General features: G+C 39.9%; 1 protein-coding gene across 4 annotated transcripts in view; it reads left to right on the top strand.

The window, feature by feature from the left end:
• The window catches only part of ARAP2 (ArfGAP with RhoGAP domain, ankyrin repeat and PH domain 2), a 178,835-nt gene that overhangs the window by 37,578 nt on the left and 118,279 nt on the right, over window positions 1-22,978 (top strand). For all 4 annotated transcript variants that reach the window (XM_066387040.1, XM_066387041.1, XM_066387042.1 and 1 more), the window contains exons 7-8: window positions 8,672-8,741; window positions 15,416-15,536. In XM_066387040.1, the coding sequence (XP_066243137.1) occupies window positions 8,672-8,741; window positions 15,416-15,536 (191 nt within the window). The remainder of the gene's footprint in view (window positions 1-8,671; window positions 8,742-15,415; window positions 15,537-22,978) is intronic.

Raw genomic sequence — 22,978 nt, 5'->3', positions numbered from 1 at the left:
TTCCTGAAGGAATTCTGAAGGACTTTACAAAATTGAACTTACATATAAAATGGGTATAGGTCAAATGTTATTGCTGCCGAAAGGGATGTCCAGGATGTTTTGCTATAAAATGTGCTCGAGTCGGGTTTGAGAAGTGGTTAAGTGCACAGACTGCCTGCGTTAGATTCACAGTTAGTCTCTTTACCGTTTGTGTGGTGTGGGCACATTATTAAACCTATCGGTGCCTCTGTGCCTTCCTCTGTAAAATGGGAATAATAATATTCCTTATGTAGCATGAATGAATGAATATGTGTATATGGCTTGCAATAGTGTCTAGAGCAAAGCACTCTGTGTTTGCTATTTTTGTTACCAAAATTATCCTGCCAAATAAATAGTTAATTAGTTAATGCTTTATTATATCTCCTCTGTGATAGAATTCATTATTATTTTATCTAATTTTTGTTGTATGATAGGGGTGACATTGCATTTCACACCTTGAGGGGTTTTTTTTGTTTTGTTTTGTTTACTAATCAAATGTAGAGGAAAGGCATAACTTACACCAGAGAAAATGTTTAAGGGACTTTAGCAACCTCCAATTGTGTGAAGTAGATTAATTTTACATAATTCCAGTAGAATTAGTTGTGTGATATCTAATAGAATTTAATAAATACATGAGAGGAATATTTAACCCTTGCTCAGAAAAGGTACTTCTTAAAAATTTTGTATTCACCAATATTTATTTATTTATTTATTTATTTATTTTTTGTATTTTTCTGAAGCTGGAAACGGGGAGAGACAGACTCCCGCATGTGCCCGACCGGGATCCACCGGGCATGCCCACCAGGGGCTACGCTCTGCCCACCAGGGGGCAATGCTCTGCCCCTCCAGGGCATCGCTCTGCCGCGACCAGAGCCACTCTAGCACCTGGGGCAGAGGCCAAGGAGCCATCCCCAGCGCCCGGGCCATCTTTGCTCCAATGGAGCCTTGGCTGTGGGAGGGGAAGAGAGAGACAGAGAGGAAGGAGGGGGGTGGGGTGGAGAAGCAAATGGGTGCTTCTCCTGTGTGCCCTGGCCGGGAATCAAACCCGGGTCCCCCGCACACCAGGCCGAGGCTCTACCGCTGAGCCAACCGGCCAGGGCCGTATTCACCAATATTTATTGATTTAAAATTGTATGTTGACATTTAGAAACATTCTTTTAAAGCTTTCTCTTTATTCAATTGAGATTTTGATTAATTTGTAGGGTTTACCAGTATTAAATCAAGATTTTTATTAGGTAAAAGATAATATTGTGAAAAAGGATCTAAATTTAAGTTCTTTAACTAGTTATTAGAATGTGGTATTGAAGTTTACATGGAGAAAATAGCTAATTGAATGTTGACATATTCAATGAGCAAAATAGGTTGTTTATATAAATTTAGTTTTAGAAACATCTTCAACTGATTAACGTGTTTGAAATAGGAAAGTATCTGTCCCAGTAGAGTCCAAGCTCTTAGTCAATCAGGCATCCCAGATTGACTTCCCCGCACAGTGGGACACTCCTGCTTAACAGCAGGGCTGTCAGCCTCTTTCAAGACTACTCTTGAGGTGGCTATGAGGATTCTATTTATTGATACTAAGATCAATTGCCACTGGAAGAAAGACAGGACTGACATACAAGTTAGTTGCAAGAATCGCACAGGCAGTTTATTACTCACAAATCCTCTTGGCGTGCCTGGGCACAGCTTAAAGGGGCCCCATCGACGTGCTCCTCTGAGCTGTCCTTGGTCAGAGCAGCGTGGAGACAGTCCACGTTCAAGGTTGGAGTCTGGGAAACTTCCACAGCAGGCTGGCCCCTTAGCTTTAGTACCTTTTCTGGCCAGCGCCTTCTAAAAGGTGTCAATCTACAGGATTATCATCTCAACCCATCTTCTAACAGGTGTCAATTTACAGGATTATCACGTCAAACCACCTTTTTGGGAGTTCCTCACAGGGAGCCCTTTTTATGTTAATCTACCGAAAGGTCACATCAAGCCACTTTTAAGGTGGTCCTAGGGAAGCTTGTTTATGTTAACCTACAAAGTTGTCACATCAAGCCACTTTTTATGTACATATAACTTCACACACACACTAACTGGGCCCTGCACAAAAGGCAGAGTCTGCCTATCGTATCTGTACACACTAGATTAATTCCTACCCAGATGGTATAACCTTATTCACTTAGCTTAATGGCTTTTAATATTATATTCTAACTTCTATATATCTTCCATATTCTTCAATATTTATATATATTTAATTACTATAACATATTACTGTAACAGTATCAAATGAGTACATTTTAAAGAATATATTTAAAAATAAAATATATTTTAAAATTACATTGAAATTAATGTCCATAACTTTACATTTTCCGTGGTATCTAATTCTTCTTTAATAATGAGGTAGTTTTACAAAGTTTTTATATGGTCATATAAAAATCTGATTTTTAGTATTTAAAAAAACAAAAATAATGAAATTGAAGGTAAAGTGTTTTAGTGGTATTTATTTTCTCTGTATATAAAATGAAAATTGAAGCATTTTTCATTGAAAAATATACAGTGGTCCCTAATCTATCGTGGGGGTTAGGTCCCAGGAACCCGCAACAGGCAAAAATCCATAACATAGCAACCTTATATTTATTTTATTATTTATATATAAGGTCTTCCGGAAAGTTCTGTCCGTTTCTATCACAACAAGTTTCGACACGTAATCACGTTTATTTGGCGCATGTGTGCCTCTCTATTTTTATCACTTAATGCATACATACTGACATAGCAAATTAACTAAAACAAAGTTGACTCACGTTAGTCTTATGTGTGAAGCGATAGTGTACCCATGGCTACTGATAAAGTTCATTTACATCACTGTAATTTTTACGAATTTCAACAAGGAAGAAATACTGCAGAAGCATGTCTGTCGCATCCACCATATTCCCCGGAGTTAGCACCCTCAAACTATCACTTGTTTTTGCCCTTACAAAATTTTTTGAAGGGCAAAAAATTCAAAAATGAGGAAGATATCAAACAAGCACTGGTTCAATTTTTTGCATCAAAAGATAAAACATTTTTCAAAAATGGGATATACAAATTGCCCTCACGCTGGCAAGAAATCATTAATAATAATGGCAATTATATTATTTAATAAAGTTTACTGACAAAAAAATTTGTATTTTGTTTTATTCCAAAAATGGACAGAACTTTCGGTAGACCTGCTATATTTTAAGGTTTTATAAACCCTTTCCACATTCTTATAAACCTTTCCCACACTGTTATTAACCTTTTCCCCATTTTTATAAACACTTCCTAATGCTCTTAAATACTTTCCACACTCTTAAACCTACGTAATTTTAACAGCATATAAAATTCTATATGGGTACTCATCAGTGAATATACAGTAATATTCTTTTAATACATTTTAATTAATATATTTTATAGTTTTTAAATTTTTTAGGCTAGAAAATGCTTATTTTACTGCAAAAATAATTAAAATAATAAATACATAAAAACACCTATATACTGCAAAATCCCATGATATAGCAAAAAGTCCTCAGTACAAAATTAGATATATACAATTTAAAAATCCGTAGTACAGTGAGACCGCAAAAAATGAACTGTGCTATGATGAGGAATGACTATTCATTAAATATTTGTAAAGCTCAATTTACATTCTAAGAACAGTAGCAGCTGCCGGTTTTGAAACAGGAAAATATAACAGTTAGTGCTACCCGTCACCACTTGAGAGCCAGAGATTGAATATTTATGGGCCCTTTATTTTGTTGGCCTGCAATCTGGGGAGATGGGGTGTATGGCCAGTGGCTGCTGTGGCTGTAAGGTATTTTTCCCTGCCGAGGAAGAAGGAAGGGGCCGGAGCCACGAAGTGTGGAATAGTAAAAGGCTTTATCCAGTACAGAGCTTCTGCCTGAGGAGGTTCCCTGGCCCAGGGGACAGAGGCTAGGGAAGTCAGGTAGGATGACCCCCGTGGAGGATATTTAAAGGGTTCCGACTAGGGTGGTCGAGCTGATATGACGTGGTGAAATCTCACTGGCTGACGGACAGTCGCTCTTTTCCCAAGGACTCCTGGGAAGTTTCTTTTGGCACGCTTGGTTGTGGGCGGCTCTAGCCAAAGTTTCTGGGTCTGAGTTCCTCATGTGACCTTCCCCATTGCTGACCACCCCACAGTGGCCATGCAGGTTCTTACTGGATTCAGGCAAATGGTAAAGGAACTGTGGAGCTAGAAAATGGTGGGCCATTCCATTTATTAGAGTCTCTTAAGGGTGGACGAGCAAACAGGCAGGGCTCCCGAGGCCGTCAGCATTCCAGACTCACTCGGAATAATGGGCCCCCACCAGCCTCAGGACCCCCAGCCAAACAGGCCAGGTGGAAATCTGGGCTCCCAAACCCGACTTGGTCTCTGGTTCCTTAACCCGGACTCACACTTTGAACTCACCCTCCAGATTCTCTCCCTCTGCACTCCCTAGCCAGAACGGACTGGGGTAAAAGACTCCTTCTCCAGCAAACAGCCGCCGCCCCCCCCCCCCCCCCCCACGGTGGTGGCAGGAAACTGGCAATTTGCAGTCTGCCACCCTGAGGGCAAGCACCGCAGGCTTCTACAGACTGTACACGCGTGTGCTGCTCCTACCAGCGAGCAAATCTAAAAGCATTTGTTTACCCAACAGGGGTTTACATTCCCAAATCATCTCAACTCCCTATCCCCAGTCACCATTTTTATAAGGGGAGGTAAGGGTTTTGGGATTTCAAGGGGGAGGCAGTTAGAGCAGGCATCCAGGCCTTGGAGCACAAAGGCTTTGCTTGCAGTCCCCTGGGGCACAGAGGTGTCTATCTCTTGTCACGTAGGCCTGACAAAGGTGAATCTCTCGCAGATCTTGTTAAGTCATGTAGGCAGACATCCCAGTTCCTGAAACAAAGCTATTACCTGCATTAACCATTATGCACTGACCATAACTAAAGCTGCCTTTACTCAAGCTAAAGTGTAAACTCTTAACGACTATCAGTTTTACATTGATCAACAAATTGATTCTATATTCAAGTATCTAAATATCTATCATGGGAGATAAGATGAAGTAAACAAATATATAATTATAAAATCTGTGAGGTCTGATTACAGAAATAGGGTAAGAGACCAAGGGAGCCCGGAAGGGTCTCTCTGGTAGTCAGGGATGGCTAACTTGGAGAGAATGACTTTTAAGTGGCCATCCCAAGGTTATGGAACCATCTGTATAATTATGTCATTCATTCAACGAATTCTTCTTTTTAGTGCCCAATTTGTGTCTGTGTTAGTTGCTGATCATACATTAGATAATGAAACGTTCTTGAACTTTGTCCTTGTAAAGCATCATGGCTGGTATGAGACAGACAGCACGTAGACAAATATATATATGGTATATAATGGGAGATTGTGTTAAGAGCTATGAGGAAAAGGAGATGCTGCTTTGAAGGGAAATAACACTGTGATCTGCTTTGAATTGGCTTATCAGGGGAAGATTATCTGTGTAGGTGGTTATAGTTGAAACCTGGAAAGATAAAGATTAATTATCAAAGGGACTTGGGAGATAACGGAAGGTTCCAAGGTCTTTATTGCCTATCCATGTTGATGATTTTTGTAATAAAATAGAAGATTCTAAGTTACTGAGCTTTACCACCATTCACAATGTGAGGCAGGTGAGGCTCAAAACAAATCTTGGTTTACAGAACTACTGTTGAGATCCTGTGGGAAGTTATGTTTTAACCTGTGTTTAAGTATGAAAGAGATGGCCTGACCAGGTGGCGCAGTGGATAGAGCATCAGACTGGGATGTGGAGGACCCAGGTTCGAGACCCCAAGGTTGCCAGCTTGAGCACGGGCTCACCTGGTTTGAGCAAAGCTTGGACCCAAGGTCGCTGGATTGAGCAAGAGGTTACTCGGTCTGCTGAAGGCCCATGGTCAAGGCACATATGAGAAAGCAATCAATGAGCAACTAAGGTGTCACAACGAAAAACTGATGCTTCTCATCTCTCTCCGTTCCTGTCTGTCTGTCCCTATCTATCCCTCTCTCTGTCTCTGTAAAAAAAAAAAAAAATAATAAATATGACAGAGATGAACATGATGTGTGTATGGAGTGATTTTGTTCACTGCATTATTATTTTGTGATTGCTTAATATTTCTTTACTTTTTAATTTGAGTGCTTGGATTGGAGAAAGAAGTAGAAACAAAGTTAAGGAAACCCATTGCAGGACCAAGAGAAGTTAAGAAGCAGAAAGATCAGGGAATCTAGACAGAGGGATGGGTAGTTAGTTGTAGTTTTATGATTTTAATGCCTTTACATGTTTTTATTACTTCATAATTCAGTGCTTAAATGTGGAATGTTGTCTGCGCTGATGAACTTTGAAACTTCTCATTTGCTCTGATTTTCTTTGATTTGATCGTAAGCAGAATACATTGACTGAGGGTCAGTGTAGAAAGATTGCTGAGTAATCCATGTGTATCGCTCAGGAACAAGCCCAGAAGAAAAATTCTCCACATTCTGAAGTTTTTTACTATCTTTAAATCTTCTGAAAACCACAGAAGGTTATGCCAGTTCCTTATCTTAACATGTCAGAGCACAGCAAAGGGAAAAGATAGTTGTTTTATTACCTATTTGTCTAGAAGTGGCTTTTTTTAAAAAATGTAGTTTTTGTATCTGTATTTTTTTTTATAAATAAATTTTTATTTTAATGGGGTGACATCAATAAATTAGGGTACATATATTCAAAGAAAACATGTCCAGGTTATCTTGTCATTCAATTCTGTTGCATACCCGTCACCCAAAGTCAGATTGTCCTCCGTCACCTTCTATCTAGTTTTCTTTGTGCCCCTCCCCCACCCCCACCCCCTCTCCCTCCTTCCCTCCCCCTGCCCCCTGTAACCACCACACTCTTGTCCATGTCTCTTAGTCTCGTTTTTATGTCCCACCAATGTATGGAATCCTGCAGTTCTTGTTTTTTTTTCTGATTTACTTATTTCACTACGTATAATGTTATCAAGATCCCACCATTTTGTTGTAAGTGATCTGATGTCATCATTTCTTATGGCTGAATAGTATACCATGGTGTATATGTGCCACATCTTCTTTATCCAGTCTTCTATTTTTTTTTTTTACAGTGATTAAAGCCTTTAAGCAAACTCTTGGCCAATACAGCAAGAATCCATAAAAGAGTGGTGTCCTTAACATGTTCACCAAGTCCAAGTTGGCCTCAACACCATGCCAAATCCCTGAAAAATGCAACCCAACCCCAGTTCAGTCTGTTAGGAGCTGTCACAAGGAGCAGGAATCCCGGAAAAGTCCACATCCAGGAAAAGTTCGCATGGCACTGGAATTGTTGTCACAATTCTATACTTTGCAGCTCATGTCCAAGTCCCAATGACCGCTGCTTCTAGCTGGTAATGATTCAGGTAGACTGGACAAGCCATCTGCAGCATGTGTGGATATGGAGCTTCTGTTCTCCTCTGCCTGGAGAGATGAGACCAGGTTGCTTTTCCCTGGAACTCTGAGACTGTGGCGTGGTAAAGAGAACCTTGGGATACACTAAGCTGGGTGGCAAAGGTAGATTCATAATAGAAGTTGGCCAAAGGGGGAAAGAGAGCTCTAAATTAGGAGTAGGTCCCAGCCTGAAATATCTGTTTTTTAAAGGCTAAAAGTAACCAGGTCATAGCAATCCACACAGAGAGATGCATAGAGGGTGAGATATTCAAAACCTGTAGGATTGTTTGTCTTTAGGAAAGGGAACTAAAAGCAGAGCAAAAAATCCCCAGTAGAAATGGTTGTGGCCTGACCTGTGGTGGCGCAGTGGATAAAGTGTCAACCTGAAAACGCTGAGGTTGCCGGTTCCAAACCCTGGGCTTGCCTGGTCAAGGCACATATGGGAGTTGCTGCTTCCTGCTCCTCCTCCTTCTCTCTCTCTCTCTCTCTCTCTCTCTATAGTGAATAAATAAAATCTTGGAAAAAAATAAAGAAATGGTTGTTTACTTTCCCTTCTATAGCCAGAAGTTCTTTCTCTTTTAAGCCTAACTAGGAAACATGTAATTACATTATCTACTTTCTCATGTTAGTAACTATTTTGAATGGCATTTGTCTTTCATGATTCTTTTTCAAAAAAATATTAATGTTTCTATGAAATTTGGATGATTGTAAATGATTATTTAGACAGGACCTTTTCAGCTTAGGTGATCATAATTAAATAGTTTTTCTATGTAAACTTCATTGACAAATTTTGTTATTTTAACAAAATATTATTTATTCATCTTCAAAGCAAAAGTTAAGGTAAAGTATATAAATGTTTCAAGCTTACTGAGGGATGAAAGTTATATTATCTTAATTAAAGAATTATTCCCATTAAGGGAAATGGATACGAGAGTGTGTTTGACAAAACTTTGTTTTACACTCAACATTACAAATGTGCATGACAGCAGTTAACAGTGTCATTGTTTTAAGTACCTGTGTCAGCTGATTAGAAAGTATCATCATATAAAGTTTTTCTCTTTGTGTACCATTGCCAAAATTGTACGTTGTTACATAGCCTATTGTTTTCTGCACTGTTGAACAGGAAATGGGAATGTACTCAGCGCAGTTATGTTACAAATGTATTTAAAATTCAAGTTCATGATACTTAAATGTAAAATAACAATTTCACATGTTTCACAGAAAACGCATGTTCCAGAAGAGATGGGTGAAATTTGATGGCCTTAGCCTTTCTTATTACAACAACGAGAAGGTAAGTACACTTTACAGCAGGGGAGTCAACCTTTTTATACCTATTGCCCACTTTTGTATCTCTGTTAGCAGTAAAATTTTCTAACCGCCCACCGGTTCCACAGTAATGGTGATTTATAAAGTAGGGAAGTAATTTTACTTTATAAAATTTCTAAAGCAGAGTTACAGCAAGTTAAAGCATATAATAATAATTACTTACCAAGTACTTTATGTTAGATTTTCGCTAAGTTTGGCAGAATAAATCTTTATAAAACAACTTACTATAGTTAATCTATCTTTTTATTTATACTTTGGTTGCTCCACTACCATCTACCATGAAAGCTAGAACGCCCTCTAGTGGGCGGTAGGGACCAGGTTGACTACCACTGCTTTACAGTTTTCAAGTATTGCTTTGCGCATGCTAAGTGTTCTTCAATAAACTAAGAAAGTGGTATTTGTTTTTAAGACTGTGAGTTGGATTATCACATGAAAAGAATTATAGTGGGGTAAAACTTATTCTTTTCATAATTTAACCTGACACACAAAATGGGAAGTTCTAAAAAACATAGACACCTAATAATTATTTATGGACTATCTTTAAAGCCTATAGGAATTGCTATGAGTGATATTCAAATTCGTAGGAAAATGCCTTTATCCTAGAAAGCACTAAGAAACGTTTGCAGAACAGCACGGTAGGGAATGGCAGAGCAAAGAGCAGTTGCTCAGTATTCTGGAAAGCTTGTGGAAGAACCAAGGAAGACTTTTTGCACGAGATTTCATTTGCCATGGGTCTTGAAAATGCAATGTGTGTACATAAAGAAACCAGAGAAATGTTTGTGCATAGGAAAACTAGAGGGCACAGGACTCAGTAGCAGAGAGAACAATGAGATGCTCAGATGGGCAATCCATTCTACCATGTAAGTACAATAGTTTTCTCTGATTGAAGAATAGAGTAGGTTAAGGACACTTGCAACTGAAGACCCTCTGTATATATATTTACACAAATGCACCATTCAATAATGCAAAAACTGAAGTTATTAACAATGGTCAAATTTAAGGAGAAGTATATGGAAGTTCATTGTGCTAATATTCAAATTTTTGTGTTTGAAAATTAATTCCCTTAAGTTGGAACTAATAAATATACCATATTTTAGTTAATTATAATCAGATAATTTTTTCGTCTAAACTATATACATTCTTTTAACATACTCACTTAACATTTAACCACATTCTCTTATTTATATTTTATAATCTAACACTATTTTTTTCATTTTTTAGAGATTTCCCCTGCCTAATATTGGTGATATTTGCGGCTTAAATAGAGATTTATGTTCCTCTCCATGTACCGATTCCTCCCTACTGCAGGGCAGAGGAGTAAATGCTTTTAGACAGAAAATAACACACACTACACTAAGAATAACAGAAAGTTTAGGGAAGTGTTAGTTGTTTGGTTTCACTTTGCAGCGATCCAGATAAAGCATCAAAATAGGTTTATACATACCTCCTGGAAGTTTGCAAGCTAGTGGGATGCATATTTTTAATAGCTGATTTTCTGCCTTAGCGACGGTTTTTAGTTTGCTTGTGTATTTGAATATTGAGACAATTTCTATGCCTTGGGAGGCTGCAGCGTGGTCTGTATCTGATGGTGTCTGACCCCTAGTTTTCTTCAGCACCTGTGCCCTTCTCTGGTTTGACTGAAAGGAGGACGGCAGCTATTCAGGAACGAGGCAGGCTGCCATGCCATGAAGCCGTGGGGTTGGTATCATCATCACCATCGGGGAGAGAGGATTTCTAGTATGTGTGTCCACCCGGACTCACTCTGTCCTTCAAAAGCTCATCTCAAGTGCAGCGAGGGGATGATTGCCTATCACACTTTTAAATATTGATGCAATAAAATTAATGCAACCTTGGCTTGAAATTGGAATCAGAAGTTCACGTTAAAGTGAATTATTACAAATCCTTTTGCTTAACACCAAATTAAAAAAAAAATTCAAATGGTTGTTTTCTGTAGTGTTTTTCCCCTTTGACTATTTAGACGGTTGGGTTTATCTTGGCAAAAAAACAAAACACTGGGTTGGGTTTTTTCTAAAAAGAGACATAGTTTTTGTTGTGACCCTTCTGAGAAAAGAGGTAGCCTGGGAAGAAGGTATTTCAAGGCCAGTAAACAGAAGACATGGGGCCGTCATGGCTCCTGTGTCGGCTGGCTGAGCTTCTGGTGGCCACGTGCTCTGAGTGGGCGGGGTCAGTGTTTAATTGTACACTGAGGCGCCAGCATGGAGTTTTAGGAGGCAGTGGGCAGCGGTTCCCGTTTTCCAGGTTTTCCTCCATTTTCCTCAGCGCTGCTCACTCCTGTCCCTGCCAGGACTTCTCATTGTATTACTGACAATGGCAACATCCCAATAGCCTGGATATTTTATCACCTGCCAAGAAATCTGCCTCACCCCCATTCTCACTCAGCTGTGGGCAGAGTTGCCCTGTGGTCGTTTCATTGTCTGAAAGTGGTAGATAAATGACAAACTTGACCCAGATATCTGTGTGTTACAGGCTCAAGGGATGCTGTAAAATTTCTTTCCTTAAGGAAAATTTTACACTCTGAAAAACATAGTCATTTTGAGCCTATTGTCATTGAGCTGCTTTTTGCCCCACCATATTGTTTTTATCGAGTGTTGTTAGAAGAGAAACATAAAATCAACTCTGCAGTGTTCAAAATTGTGAGGTTTATCTTGTAATTATCTCATGATAGATTACAGATGAGCCTTTAGAGAAACTACAACTTACTGAGGTTAAAGTCACACAGTCTTTAGCATGTTAAGTACATTTTAATAACTTCTGGAGAATTCTTTTTCTGTTACTGTTCTCTAACTACTTGCTTGTTAAGTATAATTTCATTATTATAGACAGGGGAGGTGAGTTGCTGTTTTTTTAAGGACTGCGTTTTTTAATCTCTTTTCAAGAGACCCAGAGGGAGGAAGGAAAAATCTCCTTTTTTAAATTTCTGGTTTTTTTTCTGCAATGCTACTTGATTTTTTGCTACTGAAAAAAGGGGTTAATGGTAAAATTTTATTCAAAATTTAGTTCATTATCTCACTAGAAATAAAATTTTATGATAGATATATAATTTTATAAGCTCCTCTAATTCTTAGGCAAACTAAAATTTGAGAATGGATAAAGTGTAAATAAATGTTTTTGGACATTCTAGATTTTTGACTGTGGAGTCTCAGCCACTTAGAGCTGGAAGGCCCTTACACGGCCCCCAAGGGTGCTGTGCCCGCCCTTCCCCAAGGCTTCGGTCCCCTTACAGCGGGAGACCTTCTCTCCCTCCTGTCCTTCGGGAGCACACAGTGATCTCATGGTGCCATTGCAACCCACCTGTGTTATTTGGCTTTCCTCTGTAGGGCCAGTTGTTTCATTTATTTCTTTGCAGTGACATTTCTGAGCAGTGTCTGGATACACTGGGAACGCGAACATGTCCTTTCCTGTTTTCCTCGCCATGGTTTTGCTCTTTCCTCTTGACCTTCCTAGCCGCTGCAATCCATCAACATCATGTGCGAACTTCGAGACCCATCTTGTTACCCTCCCCCATGAATCTTTTATTTTCTCCACCTGTGACATGGGAACAAGATGCCAGCGCGGTCTAGAGGGAACGAGTTGAAAGTAGGGAGGCAGCTCGGGAGCGTGGGCGGGAACTCAGGCTTTCAGTTACCAGTCGGAGACCACCGAGGCCGGAGAAGGAATTTAGAAAAAGGTTAAAAACCAGCTGTCAGAGTTTGGTTTAATTGTGATGGATTGGACATAGATTTCATTTATTCAAAAAAGTTTATACAATACTGCTTTTGTGAAAGGTAGTAAGGAAAATGCACATGTGACCCACAGTCTATTTGGGAAGACGGTATTAACCAAATGATCAGTGCGAGTATAAACATCATCATTTACATTATATTTAGTGATCGCTCTAAAAGAAAAGTGCAGGTTGCTGTTGGCTTGAGTGAGGGTATCATCCGCCTGGGTGACGATCCCGGACTGAGAGGACGGGGGTCAGCAAGGCTTTCTGCAGGAACACCTCTGTGCCGAAATGGGGGAGTTGTAGAGGCATCCCTAACTGTGTGAAGTCGGGTATGAGAAGCATTTCCCGAGAAATAAGTCAGACAGAAAAAGTTAACGATATGATTTCACTCCTGTGTGGGATGTAAAATGGAAAGCAACAGATGAACAAACAGAAACGGGTGGATACAGACAATAGTGGGGTGGTTACCAGAGGGAAAAGGGGGTGGAGGTGTAGGAGAGGGTAAATGGGGTCAAATACATGGTGACATCAGGAGATTTGCCTTTGGTGGTGAGCATACAATGCAACAACATACAGATGATGTGTCATAGAATTGTACTCTTGGAAACTGTAATTTTATTAACCAATGTCACCCTGATGGATTTAATTTTTAAAAATTCCTTGTAGAATAATCAGAGTATGCAAAGACACTAGATTGGGTAGAAACACAGTAGGTTTAGGGGACCTCAAGAAGGTTAATGTTACTGTAAACCAGCGGTCCCCAACCTTTTTTGGGCCACGGACCGGTTTAATGTCAGAAAATATTTTCACGGACCTGCCTTTAGGGTGGGGCGGATAAATGTATCACGTGACCGAGATAAGCGTCAAGAGTGAGTCTTAGACGGATGTAACAGAGGGACTCTGGTCATTTTTAAAAAATAAAACATTGTTCAGACTTAAATATAAATAAAACGGAAATAATGTAAGTTATTTATTCTTTCTCTGCGGACCGGTACCAAATGGCCCACGGACCGGAACCGGTCTTTGGGCCCGGGGGTTGGGGACCACTGCTGTAAAGGGTCATGGAGTGGCTGGTAACAAGTTGATACTGTTGCCAAAGAGAGATTCTTAAATTCTGTGGTTGCAAAAGGTTAGCACAAATCAAAGACTATTCTATTTAAGATGGGCTGACTAGAAGAGTCATGTTTTAATGGACGTATATAGAGGGAGGAGGAAACGTTTTCAGAAATGAATTGAGTTTTAAAATTTGAGGTACTGATGGGACAGTTAGGTGCACCATTGATGACTCGAAACAGGGAGTGGAGTTGACTGAAATGGCTGAGGAGGGAAGGGCAGATTTTAGAATTCTCCGTGGAAAATTGGTAGTTAAAATAGCAAGAAGGCATTTTTTTTTTCCTTAGGCAGGAAAGACTTTTTAAAAAATGGAAAATAATGAGAAGAGTAAGTTACTTTGTAATGACTCTTCTCCTTTTTCTATGAGGATGCCCACTCATCCTCCTAAATCACCCTTGAAATGGACACGGGAAGGGATGGGAGGTTGGGCACAGGCTGTGGAGGAGGAGAAACTGTTGAAGGACTAAGGGATGTCAAGATAGTACAGTGCTTTCTCAGCTAGCCGAGGGCCATGTCGCTGCTCCTTAACGGACTGCTCCTTACCTATCTGCTGTGTGCGGCAGTTTACTGCTGGGAGGATTAGGAACTTGACACTTGTTCTCTGCATGAAATGGTCTAGTGCCTCCTTCTCCTGAGTTTCTTTCTAACGCAGGGCCCTGTCAACATTATACCCTTAGTAAATAGTTGAATTTGTGGGGGTGGTTAGTATGCCAAATGGTTTGGGAGAGTCTGGGAAAATGAAGACAGACTTACCAAGGAGTCTTTTTTTTTTTTTTTTTTTTTTTTTTTTTCTGAAGCTGGAAACGGGGAGAGACAGTCAGACAGACTCCCACATGTGCCCGACCGGGATCCACCCGGCACGTCCACCAGGGGCGATGCTCTGCCCACCAGGGGGCGATGCTCTGCCCCTCTGGGGTGTCGCTCTGCCGCGACCAGAGCCACTCTAGCGCCTGGGGCAGAGGCCAAGGAGCCATCCCCAGCGCCCGGGCCATCTTTGCTCCAATGGAGCCTTGGTTGCGGGAGGGGAAGAGAGAGACAGAGAGGAAGGAGGGGGGGGGGGGGGGTGGAGAAGCAAATGGGCGCTTCTCCTATGTACCCTGGCTGGGAATCGAACCCGGGTCCCCCGCACGCCAGGCTGACGCTCTACCGCTGAGCCAACCGACCAAGGCCACCAAGGAGTCTTAAGAATGATTTCCTTGAGTAAAATTTTCATCTTTATATATCAGTTGCAAATAGCCACATCCGTTATTTTTCATTCTTTTGTCCTTGAAGAATAAAAATTAATGTGATGCAGTTGTGAGATTTCGATTATTATCATCAGGGCATTGAGTAATATGGTTAATTGATATAATCCAAAAATCTGGTTTCTTAGATATATTCTTGCTGTCCTAAACAGCAGTCATTTTGAAATGATTCAGTTACATTACCTGGTATGGCCAGCAGATGCCAGCAAACACCATATAATTATTTTGACCAGCTTGTTTTAAAGAACATACTGCTGTTTTTGGAACTCATTCATATATTGCTAGTCTAGTACAATTGTTTGTATTTGATTCTGTGCCTTTTAATTCCAGATGAGGACATTTTACTTGAAAGGAGCATTTAATATTTTCTTTTCTGGGGGTATTGTGTGTGAGGATAAGAACTATGCCTTTGTTATTTTAAACATTTAGACTGAAATCATGAAAGAGATTTCTTGTAAATGTTATGCCTTTTTTTTTTCTTTTTTAAAAATAAGATCAAGAAAATTTCATTTTAATGTATCTTCTTTTGTGTATCTTTTTCTCTAACCAATGCAGGAGAAGTATTCAAAGGGAATAATTCCCCTTTCTGCCATATCTACAGTCCGAGTTCAAGGAGACAACAAATTTGAGGTTGTTACCACACAAAGAACTTTCGTTTTTAGAGTAGAGAAAGAAGGTAAGATTATTTCTTTGTCCCTAAAAAACACTTGCAAACATTCAGTAATTTCTGACCAGAGCTGAGTAAACCAGATAAGCTAGATATGTCAAGAAAGATTTAAATATGTTACTTTGAAATAATTTACATTTTATATATTTTTTTTGAATGCCATAAACAGTTGATCAGTCATTTGTTCACTATTCCTGCATGTAACTAATACTCAGTGAGTATCTACAAAGTGTCAAGGACTCTTCTAAATTCGGGTATACAGCAGTGAAAAAATATAGGCAGAATCTTGGCTCTTACGGAGCCAGCCACCTTTTAGCTGTTGTTTCAGTTTTGCAAAATTGTTATCATTCTAACTATTAAAAGGTTAATTTCATGGAAGTTGGCATAGGGCAGATTTTTAACTGAATACACAGGCACAGTAATCATACTAACAGATTTTAGAGCATCTTTTATTTTTCTTGAATCTTTTCACCTCCATCATTTGCTATAGGTCACTTGCTGGTGATAATTGATCTAAAGATTTTGGTTTAGGGATGGAGTTAAACCTTTAAATCTTCTCCGACTTTTTGGGTGGGGGAGAGGGAGGGAGAACCACTGGAGTAAATGTTTTCTGTAATGTGTTTTGCCAAATTATCTCATTACTATAAACCTTACTACATTAAATAATATAGGTAAGGTCATCTTCATTAATTAAATAGGAATTTAACTTATTTTAAAGCCCACTTTTAATATAGAGTATAATTCAACTTGATTTTTAAAAGTACTTTTACTTCTTGTTATTTAATTATTTGGATAATGCTGATATGGAAAACGTACTGAATACTCGGTTTGTGCCAATCGAAATGCTTTATTTTCACAATTTTATGAGGTAGGTAGGAATTGCAGTAATTATTCCATTTGACACAGACGAGCATTCACCTTTTATAAACTACAGTATTAACTGATACGGGGCAATATGTATCTTTTTAAAACTACTAGATTCCCAGAACATATGCTTGGGCATGGCACATAGAAAACATAGAACAAATAATATATATTCCTAGAAAGCTTCCTATATTTCTTGGGATAATCAGTAAATGAGTAAGTCCCAGCTGCTATTGACGCTGGAGCAGCTTTTGTCAAATAGTGAATCACTACCCACTTGTGAGATCAACTTAGTGGTTTCTGATGAACAGAAAAAAAAGAAATCCCCCCAAACAAACATAAAAAAGAATAAAACTAGCAAAGTACATCACTGCTAGTAAGTGTAAATATTGTGTTGTGAAATGTACCAGTGCGTATATTACACATGTGTAATGTAGAAAGTGTTTCATACTGGCTATTAAAAACATGTTGAGAGGTTTAGCCTAGAGCGGGGATTGATACAACATGTCATGCAGCCTAATTCTGGCTCTCTGCCTGTGGTAAATACAATCTTATTAGATCACAACCACCCTCATTCATTTACCGTGGTGCCTTGACATACGAACAGACCAACATACGAATTTTTTTAAGAAACGAGCTGTGACTTGGTCCATATTTTCGTTCGAGATTCGAGCAAAATTCCGAAGTACGAGTTGTGAGTAAGTTTTTGTGGTTTCATTTTCAGTAAAGAAAGTGCAGTTTTAGTTTTGTTTAAAGTAAAGAAAGTGCAGTCTTAGTTTACGTGTCTACAGTGCCTGCATCCCTTCCTCCCTCCCTCCTCCTCTGCCATTCACCTCCGTTAGCCGCACTCGTCTGACTCCAAGGTAAGAATACAGTACTAAATAACACTTTTTTCTTTTATTTCATATATTTTGTCATGCATTGGTAAAATATACATGTGTGTTTCTTAATTAAAAATGTCTTTTTTCATAATTTAGGATGGTTTGGGGATGTTTCACAGGGCTGAATGGATTAAATCTATTTCAGCTATTTTAAATGGGAGGAATTTGTTTGATATACGAGTTGACTGACTTACGAGCTCAGTTACAGAACAAATTAAATTCGTATCTCAAGGTGCCACTGTATATCTTAGCATTGGCTGTTTCGTGCCTCAGTGGCAGTATTGAGGGGTTACAGCACAGACTTTATAATTGGGATACCGTCCAACCCTTAACAGAAAGTACATTTCCCAACCCCTATCCTAGAGCATTTTATGTAGACTTGCTTATGTGAGAAGCCACTTCTTATGATTCATTGCCTAAAATTCAGAAAGTTAGGATACCACAGTGTGATTCTCAATACGGAACTTGTGTTTGAAATCACAGTTTTCTTTTAGGCTATTTGTTAAAACACATGGCATTGCTACTGTTGAGTGGCTGCCATGGTGATCTTTCCTTCTGCTGTGGTGCCCCCTGTCCCAAAGGTGACTGCTTGTTTCTGTGAGGGCCTTATCACCTTGCCCTTGGCCTCGCACAGTGAATTTCACATATGCCACACGGCCTGCATTTGACGACAGACATACTAAATCAAGTTTCCAAACTGTGTGAAAATCTGCTGTAGCCGTATTCACTTGCTGCAGTTAAAAGTTAAACAGACACATTTTATTTAAGAAGAATGTATGAGCCCGCATGTTTAAAAAGTATGTGTTTACCATGGACCATTAAATACATTTGTGATACACGTTCACTTTTGTGGTGTCAACTTAGTATAAGAATGCCATAGACTTTGGTATAAATTATTTGTTAAATAAGTCTTAGGTCTTTAATTTTGAAAGCACGAAAATACTGCTTTAGTGAAAATGGAGACTGTTCACAGGAAATTACTGAACAATTTTCATTGAAAGTCCTTTTTACACAGTCACAACTCACATTTTTAATGATGAGTGGATGTAGAGATGTGTGTATGTATTTGTGTGTATACATACATGTAAATGGTATATGTGTCTCCATATATCTAGTATGGAACTTCCAACAAAATACTAAATATGTTTTATTAAGTGATTTTATTTTAGGAACTGAGATATCGGTCATATGAAATATGGTTTATTAAAATATTTGACTTAATGAACTTTAAGCCAAATTAAATCTATCTTTGATCTGTTCATCATACAAGACCAAAGTGTAGAACAGAAGGGGGAAATGGTTTTCTATCCCAATGGAGATGAATTCTTCATATTTGGCAGAAAGCTTCTGAATGACCTGTATACAGCAGCTCCCCTCTGTCTCCCCTGAATCCAGTGCCTCTGGTTTCTAACTGCTCGGAGCCCACTGCTAACCAGGATGACAGCGTGGCGTCTCTGCCCCATGCATTTTCAAAGGCTTCAATTCCCCAGGTTGCCTAGTGCATTATAGTTATTCTTTTAGTTGAAAGTGAATTATATTGAAATAACATTTTAAAAGTGCTCTTCTTCATATAGAAAATTTAGTCTTGACTTTTTTGTCCTCAAGCAGAACCATGAGAATTGGTCATAACAGCTAATGCTTTCTTCATTTAGTCTGTATTCCCTGACACATTGGAGTCACACATGCAGATTTGTGACCAAGAAGCAGGTGACGGCCCTGGCCCATTGGCTCAGCGGTAGAGCATTGGCCTGGCATGTGGAAGTCCCAGGTTCAATTCCCGGCCAGGGCACACAGGAGAAGCACTGATCTGCTTCTCCACCCTTCCCCCTCTTCTTCCTCTCTGTCTCTCTCTTCCCCTCCCGCAGCCAAGGCTCCATTGGAGCAAAGTTGGCTCAGATGTTGAGGACGGCTCCATGGCCTCCGCCTCAGGTGCTAGCATGCCTCTGGTTGCAACAGAGCAACGCCCCAGATGGGCAGAGCATCGCCTCCTGGTGGGAATGCCAGGTGGATCCTAGTCAAGCGCATACAGGAGTCTGTCTCTCTGCCTTCTTGCTTCTTACTTCAGAAAAATACGGAACAAAATAAAACAAAAAGAAGCAGGTGATGTGTAAGTGGGCGGTTCTCCTAGTTGAAAGAGGACTTAAGAATTCTGAGTGGTCAGTCCCCTCCCCAGGTCCCAGGCCTTTTCCAGTGCTGGCTCTCAGCTGCAGGTCCATGTTCCTATTCAGGTCAGCTAATGCCGGACTCCTGGCACAGGCAAGTGTGTCATTTTTTTCAACCATGTTTCTAGACAACAACATACACCCCTCCAGTAGCAACTGTGATACACCAAAGCTTTTTCTTTTTTTCTTTTTTAAAGAACTTGGGATAAAAAAAAAAAAAAGTCCCTTTAGTTGTGTCTGGGCAAGTAGACTTACATGTTTTGAAAGCATCAATGTTTTAGAAGACACGGAACATTTATTACTTGGAAGAACAGCCAGAGGGATGGAGAGTTCTCTGTAGTACCTGTTGATAGACGTTTCATAATGCAATAGCCCACAGACTGTGGAGTCATTTTTCTGCCTTTACCTCTTTCATATATCACATCCAGTTCATCAGCAAATCCTATCACTTTGACTTTGGAAATATGTCTGTGTTCAGACCAGTTCTCAGCACCTGCACGGCTCCCTGCTCTAAAGCAAGCCGCCATGTCTGTCTGCGTCGACGGCAGTCGTATTTTCAATACAGTATGTTCGAGCGATCGTCCAAAAGAAAGTCACATCGTGTCAGTCCGCTTCAAATGCCCCGTTGTCTTTCCATCTCACTGAGAATCAAGTACTTCCGATGTCTAAAATCCCCTCCACGGTCCAGCTTGGTCTCCTGTGCCCTCCCTCACTCACCACATTGCAGCTGCAGGGACCTCTTTGTTCTGACCTTGCCAAACCTGCCCTTGCTTTGGGGTCGTAATGCTTGCTGCTTTTTTATTTTATTTTTAATCCCGGAATGCTCTTCTTCCAGCCTCCTCTTCACTCGCTCCTTTACTCTCCCTTCCTTTAGGCTTTTGCTCAACCATCACCTTCTTAGTAGGCTTTTTCTGTTACCCTATAGGTATAATATAGCACTTCCTGTGTTCCTCATCTCATTCTTTGTTTTATCCTAGAGCGCTTGTCACTGTGTAATATACTTTCCTATGTTGTATCCTCTTTTCACAAGAATGTAGCCGATAGGAGAGGAAGGGCATGATCCGTCTCGTTTACTTTTCCATTCTTGGTACTCAGAATAGGCACTCAGTAAATATTTGTGTGAAAGAATGGTTATTGATTTCAAGAACAACCCTGGTGTTCAATAGTTGGGTAAAATCTCTAAAATCAGTTATGGGTTATATTGAGGGATTTTTAAATATTCTTTATCATACCAGGTTATATCAAAAGTAAGGGTCCATCTAAACTTGGTTAGGTTCTGTTATTGATCTGTCACACAGACCTTGCACAGTAGTAATACCTAATGTAATCGTGTAATCGATCCTTTGTTACTAATATTTATTATGTCTGCTGCTAAATCAAGAGGTCCAGAGAATATTAAGTCTCTCCAGTTGATTTTTTAAAACATTTCCTGTTTGAGTCTTATACCATTGTTGGCATGACTGAACATGTCAAGAAATGAGAAATGATATGAGATTTGAGGGGATTGATCTTACATTTTATTTACTTTCTAGCATAATCATAGGAAAGGGGTCATTTTGTTTCCCCTTCTCCTCCCCTTTTTTTCTTCAATCTGAAATATGTATTCTACTTTGAGCAAAGCTATATGTAGATCAGAGCATGTTCTCAGAAGGAACGTGGTGCATAGACAATAAATATTTGTTATTGGAAAAAATAAAAGTACCTCAGTGAGGCCCTGACTGGTTGGCTCAGTGGTATCCAGTATGTGGACATCCAGGGTTGGAGTCCCAGTCAGGGGACACAGGAGAGAGGCCATCTGCTTCTCTACCCTTCCCCATTTCCCTTCTCTCTATCTCTCTCTTCCCCTCCCACAGCTATGGCTGGGTTGAAGCAAGTTGGCCCTGGGCACTGAGGATGGCTCCATGGCCTGGCCTCAGGCATTAAAATAGCTCAGTTGCCAAGCAATGGAGCAACAGCCCCAGATAGGCAGAGCATCACCTGGTAGGGGGTTTTCCCAGTGGGTCCCGGTCAAGGCACATGTAGGAGTCTGTCTCTCTGTCTTCCTGCTTCTCACTTAAGAAAAATTTTATATATATATATTTAATATATAGTACCTCGATGTGAAAAGCAGGCAAAAGCTAGCATAGCATCTAACTTTACCCAAGACAAGAATCATTATCTGTTTTTGAAATTGTGACTTATCAGAGCATATTCCCCATGTCTAAGGATGTACACATTGTATGGCCAGATACCAAGTACAACTTGTGATCTGTTACATTGTTTTGAATTATCTGTATCATTGTTTATCTCCATTGGCATAAGTTATTATGAATAAACTGAATGTTACTATTAATTTCTAATCTTCTTCATGACTGTTTATTTCCTATTAGTGGACGAGGCCCTGAGGGTCTAGATAATTCTTTTTCTCTTTTACTTAGAAGGTAGGAAGCAGAGAAGTGGACTTCTGCATGTGCCCTGACTGGGATCCATCCAGCAAGCCTAGTAGGGGGCGATGCTCTGTCCTTTAGGGCATTGCTCCATTGCTCAGCAACTGAGCTATTTCTTTTAGTGCCTGAGACAGAGGCCATGGAGCCATCCTCAGCGTCTGGGGCCAACTCATCTTAATCGAGACACGGCTGCTGGAGAGGGGGAGAGAGAGAGAGAGAGAGAGAGAGAGAGAGAGAGAGAGAGAAAGAAAGAAGTGAGAGGGGGAGGGATAGAGAAGCAGATGGGTACCTCTCCTGTGTGCCCTGACTGGGAATTGAACCCAGGACCTCTATATGCCAGGATGATGCTCTACCACTGAGTCAACTGGCCAAGGCCTATCCTTCAATTTTAAATGATAGCTTTGCTGGGTGGAATAATCTTGGTTGTAGGTTTCTTGCTTTACACCACTTTGAATATTTCTTGCAAATCCCTTCTGGCCTGCAAAGTTTGTGTTGAGAAATCAGCTGACAGTCTTATGGAAGTTCCCTTGTATGTAGCAAACTGCTTTTCTCGTTTTTAAGATTCTCTCTTTGTCTTTAACCTTTGGGATTTTAATGATGATTTATCTTCATGTGAGCTTCTTTGGGTTCATTTTGTTTGGGACTTTCTGCACTTCCTAGACTTGTATGTCTATTTTCTTCACAGGTTAAGAAAGTATTCTGTTATTTTTTTCAACTAGGTTTTTCATTTCTTGCTCTCTCTCTCTCATCTTCTTTCAGCACCTCCATGGTGTGAATGTTGGTATGCTTGAATTTGTCCCAGAGGCTCTTTATACTCTCCCATTTGGGGGGGGGGGATTTTTTTTTTTAATGTTATTCCAATGGGGGTGTATTTTACTTCTGTTTATTCCAAATCGCTGATTTGATTCTTGGCTTCATCTGCTCTACTTTTGGTATCCTGTACAGTGTACATTATTCTTCATTTCAGTTAGTGTAGCCTTTATTTCTGACTGGATTTTTTTATGGTTTCCATGTCCTTTTTTATGCTGTTGAAGTTTTCATTAATTTTGTTGAGCATCCTTATAACCATTGTTTTGAGCTACTCATCTTGTACAGTGGTCAGCAAACAACAGCTCGTG

The sequence above is a fragment of the Saccopteryx leptura genome, chromosome 5, assembly GCF_036850995.1.
Source record: "Saccopteryx leptura isolate mSacLep1 chromosome 5, mSacLep1_pri_phased_curated, whole genome shotgun sequence".
Classification (NCBI taxonomy): Eukaryota; Metazoa; Chordata; class Mammalia; order Chiroptera; family Emballonuridae; genus Saccopteryx; species Saccopteryx leptura.
The sequence above is the reverse complement of the archived record's forward strand: the minus strand, read 5'-3'. Positions and strand labels throughout refer to the sequence as shown.